Source organism: Rana temporaria, chromosome 2, assembly GCF_905171775.1.
Source record: "Rana temporaria chromosome 2, aRanTem1.1, whole genome shotgun sequence".
In the NCBI taxonomy this organism is placed as follows: domain Eukaryota; kingdom Metazoa; phylum Chordata; class Amphibia; order Anura; family Ranidae; genus Rana; species Rana temporaria.
The window spans coordinates 65,116,763-65,135,775 of record NC_053490.1 but is presented as its reverse complement, the minus strand read 5'-3'; the positions used below and the strand labels follow the sequence as shown (position 1 = coordinate 65,135,775).

The 19,013-nt window shown below is 44.1% G+C and overlaps 1 protein-coding gene across 4 annotated transcripts in view; it reads left to right on the top strand.

Moving 5' to 3' along the window:
* FNDC3A (fibronectin type III domain containing 3A) overlaps nucleotides 1–12,204 on the top strand; it is a 310,643-nt gene extending 298,439 nt beyond the window's left edge. For all 4 annotated transcript variants that reach the window (XM_040340289.1, XM_040340290.1, XM_040340292.1 and 1 more), the window contains one exon: nucleotides 11,351–12,204. In XM_040340289.1, the coding sequence (XP_040196223.1) occupies nucleotides 11,351–11,665 (315 nt within the window). In that variant the 3' untranslated portion in view covers nucleotides 11,666–12,204. The remainder of the gene's footprint in view (nucleotides 1–11,350) is intronic.
* The last annotated feature ends 6,809 nt before the right edge of the window (nucleotides 12,205–19,013 follow it).

Here is a 19,013-nt window from a genome sequence, read left to right as displayed (position 1 = left end):
GTTGTTACAAACATCTTGGAGAACTAACCACAGATCTTCTGCGAATGTGGGCTGCCTCAAATCCTTCTGTCTCTTCATGTAATACCAAACAGACTTCATGATGTTGAGATCAAGGCTCTGTGGGGGCCAAACCATAATTTCCAGGACTCTTTGATCTTCTTTATGCTGAAGATGTTTCTCATTGACTATGGCTGTATGTTTGGGGTTGTTCTTTTACAACAGAGTACAGTGGAACCTCGGTTTAAGAGTAACACGGTTAACGAGTGTTTAGATTTACGAACAACTTTTATTTTTAATTCTGACTCGGTTTGCGAGTGTTGTCTCGCAATACGAGCAGAATTCAACCTAACAGGACCTGCAGTACGGCATTTGGCCTGAGGTACGGGGGCGCCGGTGCTGAGCAGAGCCGAACAGCGACGATCGCAGCCGCTCAGAAATACTCCGTTTCCGAGCCTTTCCAATGTTTGCCGAGGTCAGCTAACGTTTCTGAGGCTCTCCGGAGCCCCCCACCTCTGACCGCATGCGGTATTGCATCCCATTGAAATCAATGCGGAACAAATTATTTTCGTTTTCATTGACTTCAATGATGGAACTCGCTTTGATATGCAAGTTCTTTGGGTTACGAGCATTCTCCTGGAACGGATTATGCTCGTAATCCGAGGTTCAACTGTACTAAAGTCCTACAAGTTCCAAGGAAGGCCTCACTTAAGAGCAATGAGTCAGACAGGATAATCCATAGGGACTTGGAACTCAGGGAGATGCTGCATGTTGCAAAGAAAAAGGAAAATGTCCAAACATAAAATCAAATGCAGCTGAGCACCAGGACTTATGCTCAGTAAATTTGAACACAGAGGAAAAACAATACAAAATTACAATGTTGTTAGGATCGTAACCATCTCAACCAGGACCATGTGTTGGAAAAACCCTCACCTTAGGAGATATACTTGCCACTCTGCTTCTTATGCTACAATGTCTCGTATAGATTTGGTTCATGTCAATGACCAGGTCCTCTCTAGGGCACAAGACATGGCTATTCTCCCTAGGAAAAATTCTGATCACGCTCCATTGTTGGTAAGGGTTCAGATCAGATCTGTTACCCCTGAACACCAGGTGTGGCGCCTATCGAGATATTTGATCTCGGATATTAGAGTGGAGCCCCTATTGGCGGGGGGTAGTGAGGGATTACTGGTTTTATAACCATGACACCGCTAGCCCGGAAGTAGTTTGGGAAGCTTTTAAGGCATATGTACGAGGTCAGTACCAAATGGTTATAGGATTGGTTCGCGGACAGTCGGCTGAAGCCTTGCTGAAGGGCAGGGGATATGGAAACTCTGTATTCTGAGTCAGGTGATAGGAGGGTCTATAATGACTGGCAGAGGTGGTGTTACGGGAAGATCTCACTTAGAGTGGCAATGGCTAAGAAACGGACCAGTCCCAAAAAATCTTTGAGCAATGGGAGAGGAAGGGGAGGTTGCTGGCTTGGCTCTCCAAAGAGCAGTCCTCATCTACCTACATAGCATCCATTAAAGATGCGGATGGCTCAATTTGTGACAAACCCGACAGAAATAAACAAATGTTTTGTAAAGTATATTGAGGCCCTCTACTCCTCTACCTCGGCTCATGATGAGGATGGGCTAGACTCCTTTTTGAGCAGTATTGACTTTCCGGCTCTTTCGGACCATGCTAGATCGATGCTTGATGGCCCGCTCACTTCTAAAGAAATCCAAGGGGCTCTCTGCTCTTTGCACCAGGGAAGACATTTTTCAAATTCTGTAGTGATATCCTAGTAGATGAGTTACAGGAAATGTTAAAATGGTGGTGCCAAAACCGGGCAAAGAACTGAAGCTTTGCTCCTCGTATCGCCCTATTTCCCTTTTGAAAGTTGACGCTAAGATACTTACTAGATTGCTAGCTTCACACTTAACTAAAGTGATGCTTTCACTTATCCACAGAGACCAAACCGGTTTTATGCCAGAGAAGAACACTAATTAATCTTCGAAGGCTGTATACTATAATTGCCCCGCTCCGTGAGATCGAAGGTCCCGGGATGGTGACCTCCCTGGATGCAGAAAAAGTTTTTGACTCGGTGGAGTGGGAATATTTATGGAAGGTGATACACAATTTTTGGCCTTGGCCCTAATTTTATTTCTTGGGTGCAGAAGCTGTACTCTGCTCCTTCCACCAGAGTACGCACAAATAATATTCTATCCGACTCCTTCCCACTTCACCGAGGCACGCGACAGGGGTGTCCCCTTTGCCCGAGCCTCTTTGCTTTGGCCATTGAACCCATGGTAATTATTATTAGAGATTCCCCTAGCATTCAGGGCATACAAGTGGTACCTCTAGTGGAGAATGTGTCGCTCTACGCCAGGGGTGGCCAACCGGGGGCCACATGTGGCCCGCGGAGCCCTCTGATGTGGCACGCGACCTTCTGCTCTGGAATGGTGGGTTGGCAAGCCCAGATCGCATGTTGCCAACCCGCCATACCACAGCATCAGTGTTGTGAATGAAGCTGGTGATAGAGGAAGAAAGTGGCTGCAGAGCAGAGCCCCCTAAGTCAATGCTTCCTCTACAGCGCTGGCTTTTGCCACAGGCGGAGTCTATGGCGAAGTTCAGCTAACCCGCAGGTTAGACAGGTGCACTACGCTGCACCTGCGGTGTGAGTAAACCGCAGCACATCAGTGTGAAAGCAGTCTTAGGCCCTTTTCACATGACCAGCCCGACCAAATGGGACCCTCAATTCACCTCTATAGAGAGTCAGATGTCCATTTACGCCCACCTACCTCCAATCCGAAAAACAGAAGGGAATTCGTCCCCTTCCATCTGGGCGGATCAGAGGGCCTATAGATTAGCCGTGACCTGTCATCTGCCCGCTCCGCTCATTGTGGCCCACCACTGGTTACCAAGTTGCTTAAGTGGCCCTCACTCTTCAAAAGGTTGGGCACCCCTGCTCTACGTGGAAGATACCCTTTTGTACTTGACTGAGGCTCAGCATTCCTCACCAGCAGCCCTTGAGATTATAAACTTTGTTGGTTTCTTCTCTGGGGTCAGAAGTAACTGGGTATGGGTAAATAGGTTTAAATGTTTGGGAGTTCAGATCCAAACTGACCTTGCTACATTCCTGGAGGATAATTTGTACCCAGTTCTACAGCAATTGACTCAAAAATGTTGGATCTGGAAAGTCCCTGCCTCTTAGGCCCCGTACACACGATAGAATCTATCCGCAGATAAATCCCAGCAAATGGGTTTCTGCGGATAGATCCTATGGTGTGTACACGCCAGCGGATCTGTTTCCGCGGAGAAATCTCCTCTGGGATGGATTCCAGCAGATCGAATATTTGTTGTGCTGCACAACATATCCATCTGCTGGAATCCATTCCAACGGATGGATCCGCTCGTTTGTACAGACTTACCGGATCCATTCGTCCAAAGGGATTCCCCGCACGCGTCGTAATGATTTGACGCATGCGTGGAATTCCTTATATGACAGCGTCGCGCCCGTCGCCGCGTCATAATCGCGGCGACGGCGCGACACGTCATCGGCAGAGGATTTCCGCGCGGATTTCAATGGGATGGTGTGTACACTCCATCCCATCGAAATCAGCGGATATCTTTGAGAGGATTTATCCGTGGAAACGGTCCGCTGGACCGTATCTGCGGATAAATCCTCTCGTGTGTATGGGGCCTAACTCTGGTGGGAAGAGTAAATGTAAAGTTAGCATGTCCTACCTCCCCAAATGTTTTTTATATATTTAGAAATACTCCGGTGACGGTGCCTGTTATAGTCTTCACCAACTGGAACGTGTCATTTCATCTTTTATATGGGCGGGACAGACCCCCAGATTAGCAAAAAAACTCTATAACTGCAACTGACTGAGGGAGGCCAGGCATTGCCTTGCTTTAAGTTATATTACTGAGTTCTAGTGACAGTGAGGTAGTGGTTTGAGCAACAGGATACTAACCCCGCGGTTAATCTAGAGGTGGCTTTATTGGAGTCTTAGAGCTCAGCAATCTGGTCTACAAAGAACAACTATTGCTACTCTGATGAAAACTACCATCTTTGTCTGGAGACAGGTGACTAGGGCACTGAGTGGAGCTCATGATATCTCGCTTCATACTCGGTTATGGGGTAACCCCAGTTTAACCCAATTACGAACCATGCCGGATCTGCAGGTCTGGGCTGGGGGAGGTGTGAAGACTTTGCAACATGTCATGCCCGAGGGTCAACTCCTGTCTTTTGCAGTTCTGAAAAGTTGGTTTTCACTGCCCTCCGGGATGCTTTTCAGGTTCCAGCAACTGAGACATGCTTACAGCACAGTTTCCTGATCCAGTTGTTTTGGCCCCCACTCGGTGGAAAAATTGCTGATGGCGCACAACATAGATGGACCATTGTCCTCTATATACAGGCTGTTTGTCTCTAGAGATTCTCGGACTGACCAGCTATTTCAGAAATGGCAGCGATATTTGCCCAAACTGACTAGGGAAGACTGGGATGCCGGGGTCCAGCAGTACCTTCCTTTGATTTTAGCTTGAGATAGACTGGTACAAATGAAATTCGTTCATCTAATCTATTACACCCCCCTGAGATTGTCAATAATATATATTTTCTTGTTACACGTGTATTGCTGAAATTGTCCTAATTAAAGGAGTTGTAAAGGAAAATTTTTTTTTGCTGAAATGACGGATGATGGAAGCCATTGTGCTCATTGGGACTTTCAATGCTGCAGATTTTTTCTTTACCCTTCCCAGATCTGTGCCTCGATATGATCATGTCTCAGAGGTCTACAGAAAATTTCTTGGACTTCATGGCTTGGCATGCACTGGTAACTGTGGGACCTTATATTGAAAGGTGTGTGTACCTTTCCAAATCATGTCCAATCACCTGAATTTAGCACAGGTGAGCTCCAGTCAAGCTGTAGAAACATCTCAAGGATGATCAGTGGAAACACGATGCACCTGGACTCAATTTCAAGTGTCTTGGAAAGGCTGTGAATACTTATGTACATGTGATTTTATATATATATATAAATTTGCTAAGTTTTCAAACAAATTTCTTTCACTGTGTCAGTATTACGTATTTGTAGAATTTTGAGGAAAATTATTTAATCCATTTTGGAATAAGGCTGAAACATAACAAAATGTGGGAAAAATGAAACGCTGTGAATAGTTTCCAGATGTGTGTAATATATATATATTTTACACTGTATATGCACTTTCTCAATGGGTCATCCTAATTTTGTTTTCTTACTAATCTAGACATAAATATCCGATACGAGATATAAAGCTGTTGAAAGATGATATGGATTTTTCTTTATTAGATTTCAAATTTTAAAAAGATCACACTGCTAACTCTATTAATGTAACAAAGCAAACAAGGCTATATTAAATTACGAAATAAGACTTCCTGTGCGGCTAATTGTATTAATATGAGCTTCACATGCAAGAAATGAATAGCTAATCTATGTAATGAGGACATGAAGATGAAGCAAAGGTACACAAAGGTGATTTGTAGCTTTTAAATATATTAAATTACCAGGATGACACAAAAAACTGAAGATGCATCTTCTAAAAAGCAAATCGCACACCAAGCAATGCTTTAACTGTTAGGGCCCTTTCACATGGGCGGACGAACGGACCGTTAATTACAAGTCCGTTTACGGACTTGTAATGTATCCCTATGGGATACATTACTCTCACCGCTTATATTTTCCCATTACTGCTTAACCATGCCTTGTTCTGCACTGTTTCTGTGTGAGGCCAGACATTTTAATTAAAGCCTCCAGCAAGAAATACAATGAATGACATCACCAATTCTCACGCCAGATCTCTTGACACTGGCAGTAAAGGCATCAAACCCCTAGATCTCACACTGTAGATATATACGGCTATGAGGCTTTGGCCAAGAATGCCTAGGCATGCTCATACCAATAAGTACACTGCTATTTCTTAGTAGGAATTCCAGAAAAATAAGTATATTATCCAAAGTCCGGTCCAAGGTTATACACAGGGAAATCCAATTTATCAGGACAGACAGGGGGGCTTGATCAGTTTTAACACATGTATTACTCTCTATCACAAGCATGCAAATGATTGTTTGGCTGGCCTATAACAAGTTTTTGAATTCCACCCAGAGACTGATCACATTAAAGGGGTTGTAAAGGTAAGTTTTTTTTCTAAATAACAAACACGTTATACTTGCCTCCTCTGTGCAAGGGTTTTGCACAGAGTGGCCCCTATCCTCCTATTCTGAGGCCCCTCAGCGGCACTCTTGGCTCCTCCTCCTTCCTCGGTGCCCCCACTGTGAGCCACATTCCATGGGGGCACCTGTGTGGACACGCTCCTGAGTCCTGCTGCTGCGTCTATTGACAGACAGCAGGACTCAGCCCCGCCCTCGCCTCCCGTGTCACTGGATTTGATTGACAAATCTATCCAATGAGGGCCCGAGACAGTGGCTGGAACTGTTGTGCTCACCCCCGTCGCTGGAACGATTGGGTTCAGGTAAGTAAAAGGGGGGGCTCTGGGGGGGGGCTGCTGAACTACAGAAGGTTTTTCACCTTAATGCATACAATTAATCACCTTGCAGGTGGACAGACAGGCAGGGAGAGTGCCATAGCCAAACCCCAGATTCTGTAATGAGGAGCAGGAGCACTAGATGTTCCTGACATTACTCCCCTCTGAGGAGGGGCCCCCAGACCCTTAAAGATGAGCTGGACATCCAGCACAGGACCATCAGACACAGGACCTGCGAAGGAGCGAGGACAAAGGTGTCCTGGTCATTCGGGTGGCCGTCCCTCGAGGGCTATCTCTGAGAGGACCAGTTGTCCCATAGGCTGAGCTTTTATCCTGCTTTTACAGTCGCTAGTTTGGCTTGGCTGCTGAAAGCCAGGTACCAAGGGATAGAGGTCTGTCTGGATCAGTGATCCCTACTATGTTGAAGGCGAAGAAATGTACTTCTAGCAAGATATACCATTGTATGTAGAAACTGTACATTTCTTGGTGTGGTTCTCCCTGTATGGTCTCTTTTGCCGCCATGGAATTAAAATGTGGTGCTCTTGATTCTCCAGAAACCTCCCTTTGAGAATATTTGGAAGATTCCCTTGCCTACGTTGTTCCACATGGTGGGATTCTTGGTGGCTATTACATTGGCACGTAGGGTCCCTATTTCGTGGTCCAAAGAGATAAGGTAGTTCTTTATCCCTGTCCATCGTTCCTACTTTAAGTTGTCTCGGACTTCCATTTGAATGAGGACATTGTGTTGCCTTCCTTGTCTCAAGCCGGCCCATCTCAGGGAATTTGCTTTGCATGCCTTGTATGTGTTTCGAGTGATTTGGGTGTATCTGGCAGCCACAGAGTCCTTTCTGGCTCGCTTTTTATGGTTACAAAAGGACTGTCCACTTCTTTGTCTAACATCTCCAGATAGGATCAGACAGGCGGGCACTCAGGCCTGCTCTTTTAAAGGTCAGGTTCCTCCTTTCCCTGTCACGGCACATTCTACTCGGAAGCTTAGTACTTCTTGGGCCTTCCGTCCATCAAGCGTCAATATCTTAGGTTTGCAAGGTGGCCACTTGATCATCTGTGCATACTTTCACCAAATTCTACAAAGTAGATATTTTGGCTTGTGCGGATGCTTCTTTTGGCCGCAAGGTTTTGCAGGCTGCTGTTAAAGAGGGGCTGTTCCCCCTTAAGGGTTGTTTTTCTTTAAATGTTTATTTTTTAATGGGGCGCCTGTGACTATTGTGTTTAGCCTTGGGTTATTTTCCCCACTCCTCATTTTTCCTTTGGCACTGCTTTTGGACATCCCTATAGTTGAGATTAATAGAGCACTGTGTACGTTGATGGACTAAAGAGAAAATAGGATTTTTGTACCTCTCGTAAAATGCATTTCTCTGAGTCCGAGTGACACAACACCCACCACTCTAAGGAGTTTTTGATACCTCTAATACTGCTTGCCACTAAACTGAATACCTATAGCAGACAGGGGGGTTATATTCCAGCTGAGGAGATCCCAAGGGCGTACCTAAGCTTTTTGTTCTGCCTAGTCCTACTCCTGCAGCAGGCGATATAACCCTATAGTCAAAATGAATGGAGCACTGTGTCTGTCGATTTACTCAGAAATGGATTTTACAGTGAGTACGAAAATCCTATTCTTGGGGGGTACTCGGCAGGGGGTAGGAGCCAAAAAGAAGATCAGGGCAGCTTCGTGCAAAACCATTGCACAGAGCAGGTAAGTATACAGTAACATGTTTTGTTATTAAAAAAAAAATTCCTTAGAATCCTTTCAAATTTGCATTTTAGCATATAACATGTGAAAAAATGGCTCTAATAATAAAGTGATTGTAAAGTCTTGTGTTTTTTTTTATTATTATTATTATATTTTAGATATATATATATATATATATATATATATACATGTCATACCTGCTCTGTGCAGTTGGTTTTGCACAGAGTAGCCTGGATCCTCCTCTTCTTGGGTCCCTCTTCGCTGTTCCTGGCCCCTCCCTGCTGTCGAGTGCCCCCACAGCCAGCATCTTGCTGTGGGGGCACCCAAGCCATGCTGCAGCTCCGTGTATCCATTTAGACACGTAGCTTTCATTGGGCCCCGCCTCCTCTCTCTCCCGATTGGCTAACTGACTTTGACAACAGCGCTAGCCAATGGCGCTGCTGATGTGTCTCGGCCAACCAGAAGGGGGATCCCGGAAGGCCGAGGGACCTCGGGACATCGGTGGATAGTGAGCTGGCTCGGGTAAGTATTAGGGGGGGTGCTGGGGCTGCTGCTGCCTTTACAACTCCTTTAAGGAATGTTCTGTCTGTGACCTGCAACATCACAAGCGAGTTGTTTGTGCTGGCAGTTTTCCTAATAGTCAGAACTGAAGGTATTCTTTGCTGAATACAAAAGTGAAAATCGTGCATTTAGAATGTCAGATACAAACACTTTATTGTTTTGATACCCAAGGCAGTCTTGGGAACATCTAGAGTGGGTGATGGTCTCTCGCGCTACTGTGAGTAGATACTGGATAATTATTTTCACTGTTTGTTTCCATTTGACACTATATGTTATTTTGTTTTTATTTTGGATGTATTTTTTCTTGAGCGCGGTATCACCTCTTATATATTAGTCTTGGGAACAGCTGAGTATAATCCCAAATCTAATCTGTCTCAGAAGTGGGCGAGATGGAATGACTGCATTTCTTCATACAGGAGGCTGAGAGCCATAGAAGGTACTTTTGAGTTAAAAAATACATACGGTACTTGATTCGATTTTTATGTAGATTTTTTTTTTTAAACCAGAGTTTAGTGGCACTTTCAGCTAGTCTTTAGTTGATGCCTACTTAACCACTTAAGACCCGGACCATTATATTGCCCCTTTTTGCGATTCGGCACTGCAACGCTTTAACTGACAATTGCGCGGTCGTGCGAGGTGGCTCCCAAACAAAATTGACGTCCTTTTTTCCCCACAAATAAAGCTTTCTTTTGGTGGTATTTGATCACCTCTGCGGTTTTTATTTTTTGCGCTATAAACAAAAATATAGCGACAATTTTGAAAAAAATTCAATATTTTTTACTTTTTGCTATAATAAATATCTCCCAAAAATATATAAAAAAAAAAAATTTTCCCTCAGTTTAGGTCGATACGTATTCTTCTACCCATTTTTGGTAAAAAAAAAAAATCGCAATAAGCGTTTATCGATTGGTTTGCACAAAATTTATAGCGTTTACAAAATAGGGGATAGTTTTATTGCATTTTTATTAATAACTTTTTTTTTACTACTAATGTCGGCGGACACATTGGACAATTTTGACAAATTTTTGGGACCATTGTCATTTTCACAGCACAAAGTGCTATAAAAATGCACTGTTTACTGTGAAAATGACAATTGCCGTTTAGGAGTTTACCACTAGGGGGCACTATAGGGGTTAAGTGTGACCTCATATGTGTTTCTAACTGTAGGGGGGGTGGGGCTGGATGTGTGACATCAGTGATCGTCTTTCCCTATATCAGGGAACAGACGATCACTGACACTGCCACAATGAAGAACAGGGAAGGTGTGTTTACACACACCTCTCCCCGTTTTTCAGCTCCGGTGACCGATCACGGGACACTGGCGACGATCGGGTCCTGTGGGCGCGGTCACAGAGCTCGCGACCCCATGGCTGGGCTTAAAGAGACACGTACAGGTACGTAATTGTGCCCAGCCATGCCATCCTGCTGACGTATATCTGCGTGAAGGGGTGGTTAAAGTCCATTTAAACCCAAATCTAAAAATACCCTATTCACAGGGTTACAGTGCTGCTGCACAATTTCAGTGTGGACCGAACAGCATTGTCGCCCTTTTTTTATAGCAAGTGGGAAAAAAACAAATCTGCTGGCAGGATCAGCAAGTAATAACGAGTGAGGAGATTTAGAAAAACAAAAACTGCTGTGTAAAAGTGTAATTTCACTTTTGTTGAGAAAAAACACTCCCCCCCCTGGGTAATCTATGTACATTGCAAGGACTATTACAACCTTTGTTGCAGAATCCTACCTTTTTGTTTTTCTGAAGAAATCCATGTTGGTTCCTCTGTGCTGAGTGGGTCTAATGCGTCCCTTTTAGACGTGTTCCTATTGGGAGTATCTGACCAAAAGTACGTTTTTTGTTCCAGGGGATACCAGAAATCTGTCCTGTATCTTACACAGACTTCTGGGAAAATTGGTGAGTCAATCACACAAGCAGGAGTGATGTTTCTGGGGGGTGGTCAGTACACAATCTGTGTACAGAACTCCAGGTAGCCATATTGCATTTTCAGAAAATTACAGTGATATTCAATTACAAGATGACTTGTGTCGCAATTGTATACGCTATATTATTTTTTCTTTATTTGCTATTTTTTTTTTTACCACGAAAGTGAAGTTACACATTTAATGTTAAGGCAGACTTTAGCATAGACTGTATGGTATTTTTTATCTGTATTTCCGCTTACGGGTTCTTATCGTGATCTTCCTCCTAAACTAATCCACGTCCTAAACAATTTGAGTTTCTCTAACCATTGAATTGCTCATAGTATGTATTTTTCCATCTAACCTGCATATTCACTAGCTTGTGCGTATTAGATGAGCTCAGATTGAGACGGAGCAGGGTATATTTTGCTGGATCTTTCGAGAACAAAAAAAATGTCCACTGAAGTTCTGACACACAGAATCTTATACTTTCAGGGTGAACTATGATTCTGATTCTCCTAGATATGTGTACATTTGTTTGGTGGGTCCATAGAGAACTGCCCAATGTCCGCATATTTCAAGTGTCTGTTGATATTGCATAGCTTTCTGGCTCACATTTAATTGTTTTTTTTTCTCTTTCTTTTACTCTCCAAGGCATACAAGGGACCCAATACATCTTACCGATACTCTGCCCTCCATTTGAACTGTGAATACCGATTTCGTGTATGTGCCATTCGCCAGTGCCAAGATGCTGCCGGACCACAGGACTTATCTGGTCCTTACAGTGCCACAGTCCTTTTCATTTCCCACAGGAACGAGTCCCAATCAAACACCAGCAAAGACATTACTGAACCCACAAGGACAACAAGGACGCTCAGTGACGAGCAGTGCGCTGCCGTCATCCTTGTGCTTTTTGCTACTTTCTCCATCATGATTGCCTTCATCATCCAGTACTTTGTCATAAAGTGAAGGAAAGCCAGTTCATCCACCTTGAATCACGTACATTATTTTTTTACTTTGCATCTTAGAGGAAAATAATTGATTTTTTTTTTTTTTTTCAAAAACATGGTGGCATCTAGCACAATGTCCAGACTACCGTAGCATGTCATGTTGTCTCCTTTGTCACAGTGCTTCTACCATCATATATATCCTTGGTCATGAAGGCACAAGTCTGACAGACCTTGGCTCTTACTATCGCCATCCAGTGTGATGTTTACATACATCCAGCGATTCTCACTTTCACAGTTAAAAGTTTTTTGTTTTGTGCAAGAATGATATGTAGAGTGAGCTATATTTAAAGGTCACCTCAAGTGCTGCAAAAAAAAAGAAACGATTAAGGGGGTGTTAGGAAAGTGATATTGGCATTGTACTTCTACCTCCTCTTTGTCTTAATTCTACCCTGTTACCACCTGGCACATTGCCACTTGTAGGAGGTAGCAGGGTTTCTGCTAATCTGAATACAGTGATTCATTTTTGGAGGTTTAACTCAGGCAGTAAAAAAAAAAAACTGGAATTCTAGATAATCATGCCAGATTCATGATAAACAAAAAAGAAAAATATAGATAAACAAGCTTTTAATCATATGGAAGATATTTATTTTATATATTAATGGTATGAAGATGGCACAACTGGTGAAATCTTCCTAATCAGAAATCTTTCAGTAGAATTATTATGCCTTGCCTGTATATGTATAGTAACAGTGTAAAAATGGCACAACTGGTAAAATCTGCTTAATCGGAAATCTTTCAGTAGATACATTATGCCTTGCAATTTGGGATAAGCATTGTCCCTTTTTAAGACTACGCAGGTTTACATTTACTTGCTTTTTAAGCTACGGCTAACAACCCTTTTATCTAAACTGGATGAAACCTTTTTGAACAAAAGATGTTCTGACATAGGACACTTTCTGCTGCTTAAAACAATGAATTGCTTCTAGCACATGGACGTTATGCAGAGTAAACATTATGGAGGTATGGTTGTTTGCATTTGTGCAATAGTTGCTGGTCATTTTCTTCATTGAGGGTGCCATCGTCTTGACCTAAAGCTTAAGGCCGGCCCTAGACGGTTCAAATGTCGGCCTGTTCAGCAGGATTCAAACCATGTATGGACAGGCTGAATGTACCAAGTTGATCGATCGATTATTCAACTTGGATACAACCAGCCTGCCGGATTTTGCATACGATTATCGCTAGCGGCTAGTATAGCTGTTAGCTATAATCACTGTCTCCTCCTGGTGGGGAGAATACAATGGCTCAGCAGGAGAGATTCTCTTGTCAACACAATCTGTATTGATGGGGGGAATCAAGCGAACGAAAAAAATTCAGTTCATGGGCTGCTTAAGGCCCCGTACACATGACCGGATCTGTCCGTTGGGATTTATCCGCGGATCAGTTCCTGCGGACAAATCCGGTCGTGTGTACGGCCTAGCGGACATTTTTCGGCGGACATTTGTCCAGCCGACCGTTTTTCAAGCGGATAAAAATTTCTTAGCATGCTAAGAAATCTATCCGCTGGAAACCTGTCCGTCAGACTTATCCGGTCGTCTGTACAGACTCACCGGATAAGTCCAACCGATCCTCATCTAGAGGTCGACCGATATATCGGTCGGCCGATATATCGGCCGATATTTCGCGTTTTTAAAGATATCGGCATCGGCCGATTATTGGGTAAATTTAGGCCGATTGTCTAGGATCTGTGCTGGGTGGAATTCTTCCGCCTGCCTGCCTGCCCGCTCGTCGCCAACTCGCTGCTATCTGCTTAATTTATATTTTTTTCCGTTTAGGAAGTCTGCAGCCAACCAGCGGGCCGGTAACAGCCAATCGGCGGCCGCCGCTGCAGACTTCCTCCACTGTAAAAAAAATGTCCCCTGACGTGCTGCGCGCCCTGCCTCTGCCTACAAATTCCAGAATGCAGCACGGGCCGGTAACAACCAATCGGCGGCCGCCGCTGCCGTCATTCTCCACTCTGGAAAAAAACCTCCCCTGACGTGCTGCGCGCCCTGCCTCTGCCTACAAATTCCAGAATGCAGCACGGGCCGGTAACTGTCAGCCCGCGCTGCATTCTGGGGCTTGTAGGCAGAGCGTGCAGCACGTCAGGGGACATTTTTTCCAGAGTGGAGAATGACGGCAGCGGCGGCCGCCGATTGGTTGTTACCGGCCCGCTCTGCATTCTGGTGATTGTAGGCAGCACAACAGGGACAAATGGAGCTTTGTGGATAGAGTGCTAATATCGCCCTTCCTTCTGTTTTAGCACTGCTCAGCGCTCAGGAGTAGGCAATACAGAAATTTGGCCACAAGAAATGAGACAATGATCAGCAGCTGCAAAAAAAAAATGTAAACATCAAAACAAAGTAGCAACTATTGAAAGTCCCAAAGTCCAATATGATACTGCAGCAGCGCCATTTCCAAACAAACGTTTGAAAAACAAAACAAACTTCTATATAATCAATATAGAAGTTTGTTTTGTTTTTCAAACGTTTGTTTGGAAATGGCGCTGCTGCAGTATTATATTGGACTTTGGGACTTTCAATAGTTGCTACTTTGTTTTACTGTCTGTTTTGACGAAAGGAGCTTTCTTGTGCTAGGCTAGAAGATGCAACGGAGCCTGGAGCGCTCCGCTGGTGGGCATTGATGAGGTGGCAGTGAATGACATTGGGCTGTACTGGTGGGCACTGATGTGGTGATGCACTGGTGGGCACTGATGTGAGGCACTGATGTGGTGATGCACTGGTGGGCACTGATGTGGTGGGCACTGGTGATATGCGCTGGTGGGCAATGATGGGATGCACTGGTGCATTGGTGGGCATTGATGAGGTGGCACTGATGGGCTGTACTGGTGGGCACTATCGTGGAACTTCTGGACACTGATAGGCTCCACTGGTGGGTACTGATGAGGTTGTACTGGTGGGCACTAATGGATACTGATAGGCTGCACTGATGGACTGCACAAGTGGTCACTGACAGGCTGCACCCCACCTCTCCACCCTAAACAATTATCTCCTCCCCACCTCTCCACCCTAGGTTTTTTGAGATGAAGGAAAAAAAAAGAAAAAAGAAAGAAAATCGGCCTAAAATATCGGCCTAAAATATCGGCCACACATATCGGCCATCGGCCACCCCGATTTCCAAATATCGGCATCGGCCAGAGAAAAACACATATCAGTCGACCTCTATCCTCATCCCTCGCATGCGTCGAAGTGATTCGACGCATGCGTGGAAGTATTTACCTTCCAGGGTCGCGCACGTCGCCGCGTCATCGTCGCGGCCATGTCACCGCGTATGTTTTCCGCTGGGATTTTGATCTGATGGTGTGTACAGCCCATCAGATCAAAATCCGGAGCAGAAATGTCCGCTGGAAATGGTCCGGCGGACTGTTTTCATCGGATATCCGCTCGTGTGTACAGGGCCTAAGGCTAACACTTTTCCTGAGTCCTAAGTCTAAACCTTAAAGCTAAGCCTGATTGTCTGCCATAAACAGAGTTTACCTTCTGTGTGCATCTTTGATGTATCGGGGACAAGGCAAGAAAGTTACATCAGACAGGGGCACGGGATGGAGAAAATAACTGTGAAAGATATTAATTCAAGGGCAATTACACTGAAATTAAACATGAATTCCAGGAATTTATATTTTTGCATAGTTTACGTTGGTCCAACTTGGACCTGTGTAAATATCCATATACAATACCTGTGGGATTCCCCTGCAAACTGGAAATCGCTGTAGTAGACGCTACTACAGTGATCTCTATTAGCTTCCAGGTCCCGTGCCGAGATTGTGACGTAACAGCCCTGCCTCTTCACTTTGATCAATCAGAGAATGCTTTACATTGATTAAGAGAATACAAAGTTTTCTCTAAATGGCGCCCGTGCCAAGTGCTTGACCTTCTGTGTTGACAATGTAGCAGGGCAGCCACTTGGCAGGGCACCCAGAAACGATTGGAGATCACTGTAGTAGCAATACCTACTACAGCAATTTTCAGCTTCCAGGGAAATCTCACACGCATGTTATATGCATAGTTACATTGGTCCGAGCTGGATCAGTGTGACTATATAAAAATAATGCTTGTAATTCATCTTTAAATTATATCCATTAACTGGTTTCTGTGAAAGAGGTTTTAAAATTGTTAATAGTAAGAATGCATTTTTTTCTAAAACCAAGGTGGCCTAGATGGGAGCGATGTTTACCTGCATACAGCTTACTTCCTGTTCAGTATTTCCATTGGAAAAAATTGACAACTGTCATCTCTTGACCTCTCTTTACAGCTTAGTGTATTGAGCCTGCTGTCAGATATTTGAGTTTCTGTACCAGTAATAGGTACTTTTAAACACACAGTTTTGAATGAGATAAGTAGAGCTGTTTCTACAACACCATTTTTGTTGAGTGGTGTTCCTTTAACTTGGAAGCCTGGTGCTGGTAGAATCAAGAAAGGTAGAGTTTTTAGTTAGATGGTTTTAGTCAAAATAAAAATCCTGCTGTCAATAGATGTTCCAGTTGGGTAGATTTAATGTAATAGACATTAGACAGTCTGTATCACTTCTGAAAATCCTGCTATGGACTGATATCCTATAAATGTGCGTTTCTTTATAGTAGGCACCCCTATGGCTTTTTATAATGTTTTCCCTAAATCTGAGATCATGTAACCCCAATCTGCCTTTTTCAGCTTAATCCGATAGGTTGGAAAATCTGCTGTAACTACTTTTTCCCAAGATTCTCCCCTAGCTATGGTTAAAATAAGAACACTGCCTACCTGGTCACAGTGGAAATGAAGGTATTTAAAAAAAAATAAAAAATGTTTTTTTACTTGGACCTTTACGTTGATCAGCCATATTATGACCACCCACCATAACCCATCAAGGCACAGACTCTACTTGACCTCTGACTGTAGGCTGTGGTATCTGGCATCAAGTCATCGGTAGCAGACCCTTTAAGTCCTTTAAGTTGCAAGGCGGCCCTTAATGGATCGGACTTGTTTTCCATCACATCCCACAGATGCTTGATTGGATTGAGATCTGGAAACAAAGTGAACATCTCAAATTGGTTGATGTATTCCTCAAACCATTCTTGAATTCATCAGACCAGGCCACCTTCATCCATTGCTCTGGGGCCTAGTTCTTATGTTCACATGCCCACTATAGGTGGTTTTGGGCACAGGTCTTCATGGTCACCCCCACACCCCCGCACAGCTCCATACCTATCAAACTATGATGCACTGTTTGTTCTGACCTTTTTTCTTTCAGAGCCAGCATTAACTTTTTCACCAATCTGAGCTATAGTGGCTCTTCTATTGGATTGGTCTACATGAGCCAGTCTTCTCTCCCCACATTTATCAATGAGCCTTGACCATGTCACTGGTTTTCCTTCCTTGGACCACTTTTGGTATGTCCTGACCACTGCATACCAGGAACATCCCACAAGGGCTGCCATTTTATCGTTATTCTGACCCAGTCTTCACAACTCTGTGCTTGTTAAAGTCGCTCAAATCCTTACGCTTTCCCTATATTTTTGCAATCAACACATAGGGACACACTTCAGGGACACTTGCTGCCTATTATATTCCACCCACTTTTAGGTGCCATTGTAACAAGGTAATCCATTGTTTTCCTGTGATTGGTCATATTGTTATGGCTGATGGGTGTAAATGCTGACCATTAACCTTTCTAAATATATACTTTTTATGTATGAGGACCCTTCAATCATGCTGAGCAAAGCGTATCGCAGTCCGCCCCATGTGAAAGGGGCCTAAAGGTTAATTCGTTGTACAGAAAAAAAAAATCATACATTTGGAAATACACATGTGGAACACTTAATAATAATACTGTTTCCAGGTACAGAACATATGCATGCATATTGTGTATGATGGCTCAATTCCCTTAAGATATACAAATAGCTATGTTAAAAGGCAATTTGTCCAGTGGAAACTGCCTAACAAGTTCAAAGATCGATTTTTTTTTCTGGTGCTTTTGCAAGCACTGCTTTACTTACAAAAAAATGTAACTTGAAATTGCATATACCTTTCAAATATTGGCCTTAGGATATAGTTTCCAGGGGAATGTTGTACATCTTTGTACAGTTGGAAGCTGGAACACAAGACAATTCAACGTGTCCTCTCTGCCTTGGATTTAGCACAACTCCAAGCATCCATGTATTTTTAAGGGGACATCTTTAAAGTGGTTCTAAAGGCAGAAGGTTTTTTACCTTACTGCATTCAAAAACTTCTGCATGCAACTTCGCCCACAGCCCTCCCTGAATACATATTAATAATAATGTCCATACATTATAACGATAATGTCCTAGACCTTCAATGAGTGTCTACAGCAACATGTCCAACATGGGAACTAAGGTGATTCCACATGATAAACTGCTGTGTATAATGGACAGAGTGAATATCCACCACCACTAAGGCCTCGTACACACGACCGAACATGTCCGCTGAAACTGGTCCGCGGACATGTTCGGTCGTGTGTAGGGCCGACCGGACAGGTTTCCAGTGGACAAAAGTTTTTTGGCATGCTAAGAAACATGTCCGCTGGAAAGCTGTCCGTCGGACATGTCCGCTGGTTAGTACGTCTAACCAGCGGACCGAAATCCTGTGCATGCGTCAAATTGATTCGACGCATGCGTGGAAGCATTGAACTTGCGCGATAGAGAACGTCGGTGTCGTCTACGTCACCGCTTTCTCTGTCCGCAGGGATTTTGGTCTGATGGTGTGTACACACATCAGACCAAAACCTCCGAGCGGACATGTCCGATGAAAACGGTCTGCGGACCGTTTTCATCGGACATGTTCCCTCGTCTGTACAAGGCCTAATACCCAGCCAGGGCCTTGTCCGCACAGGATGCCATGCAGCACTCAGGGAAGGAGACAATCAGGCAGGGGGGAAGGAGCAGGTAGGATTTCACTGGGAATGGATCATCACTCCAGCACCGTGGTTGGTATTCCAAGAGGAAAAAAGCTCACTATAGTGTAAAATCCAACTAAAGTTTATTATATAAAAAAATTGCACTTACATTAAGATAAATGGCAATTCACATTCACATGTTTAAAAAAAAAAGCCGGCAAAGCACACTCCTGTCCTTCCAGGATATGACAGCGTGGTGACATCCGTATGTCCCGATGATGCTCTCTTTCTCCTCATTGGCTCAGATACAACAGCAGGAACCATTGGCTCCCACTGCTCTCAATCAGAGCCAATGATGAGGGAGCAGGAGTGGGGCTGAGCCCCGATCTGTCGGTCTTATGGACACACAGAGCAGGGTTTGAGAGCGAGCACGCACATGTGCCACCATAGCAAGTGGCTTGCTATAAGTGTACTTGATAGGG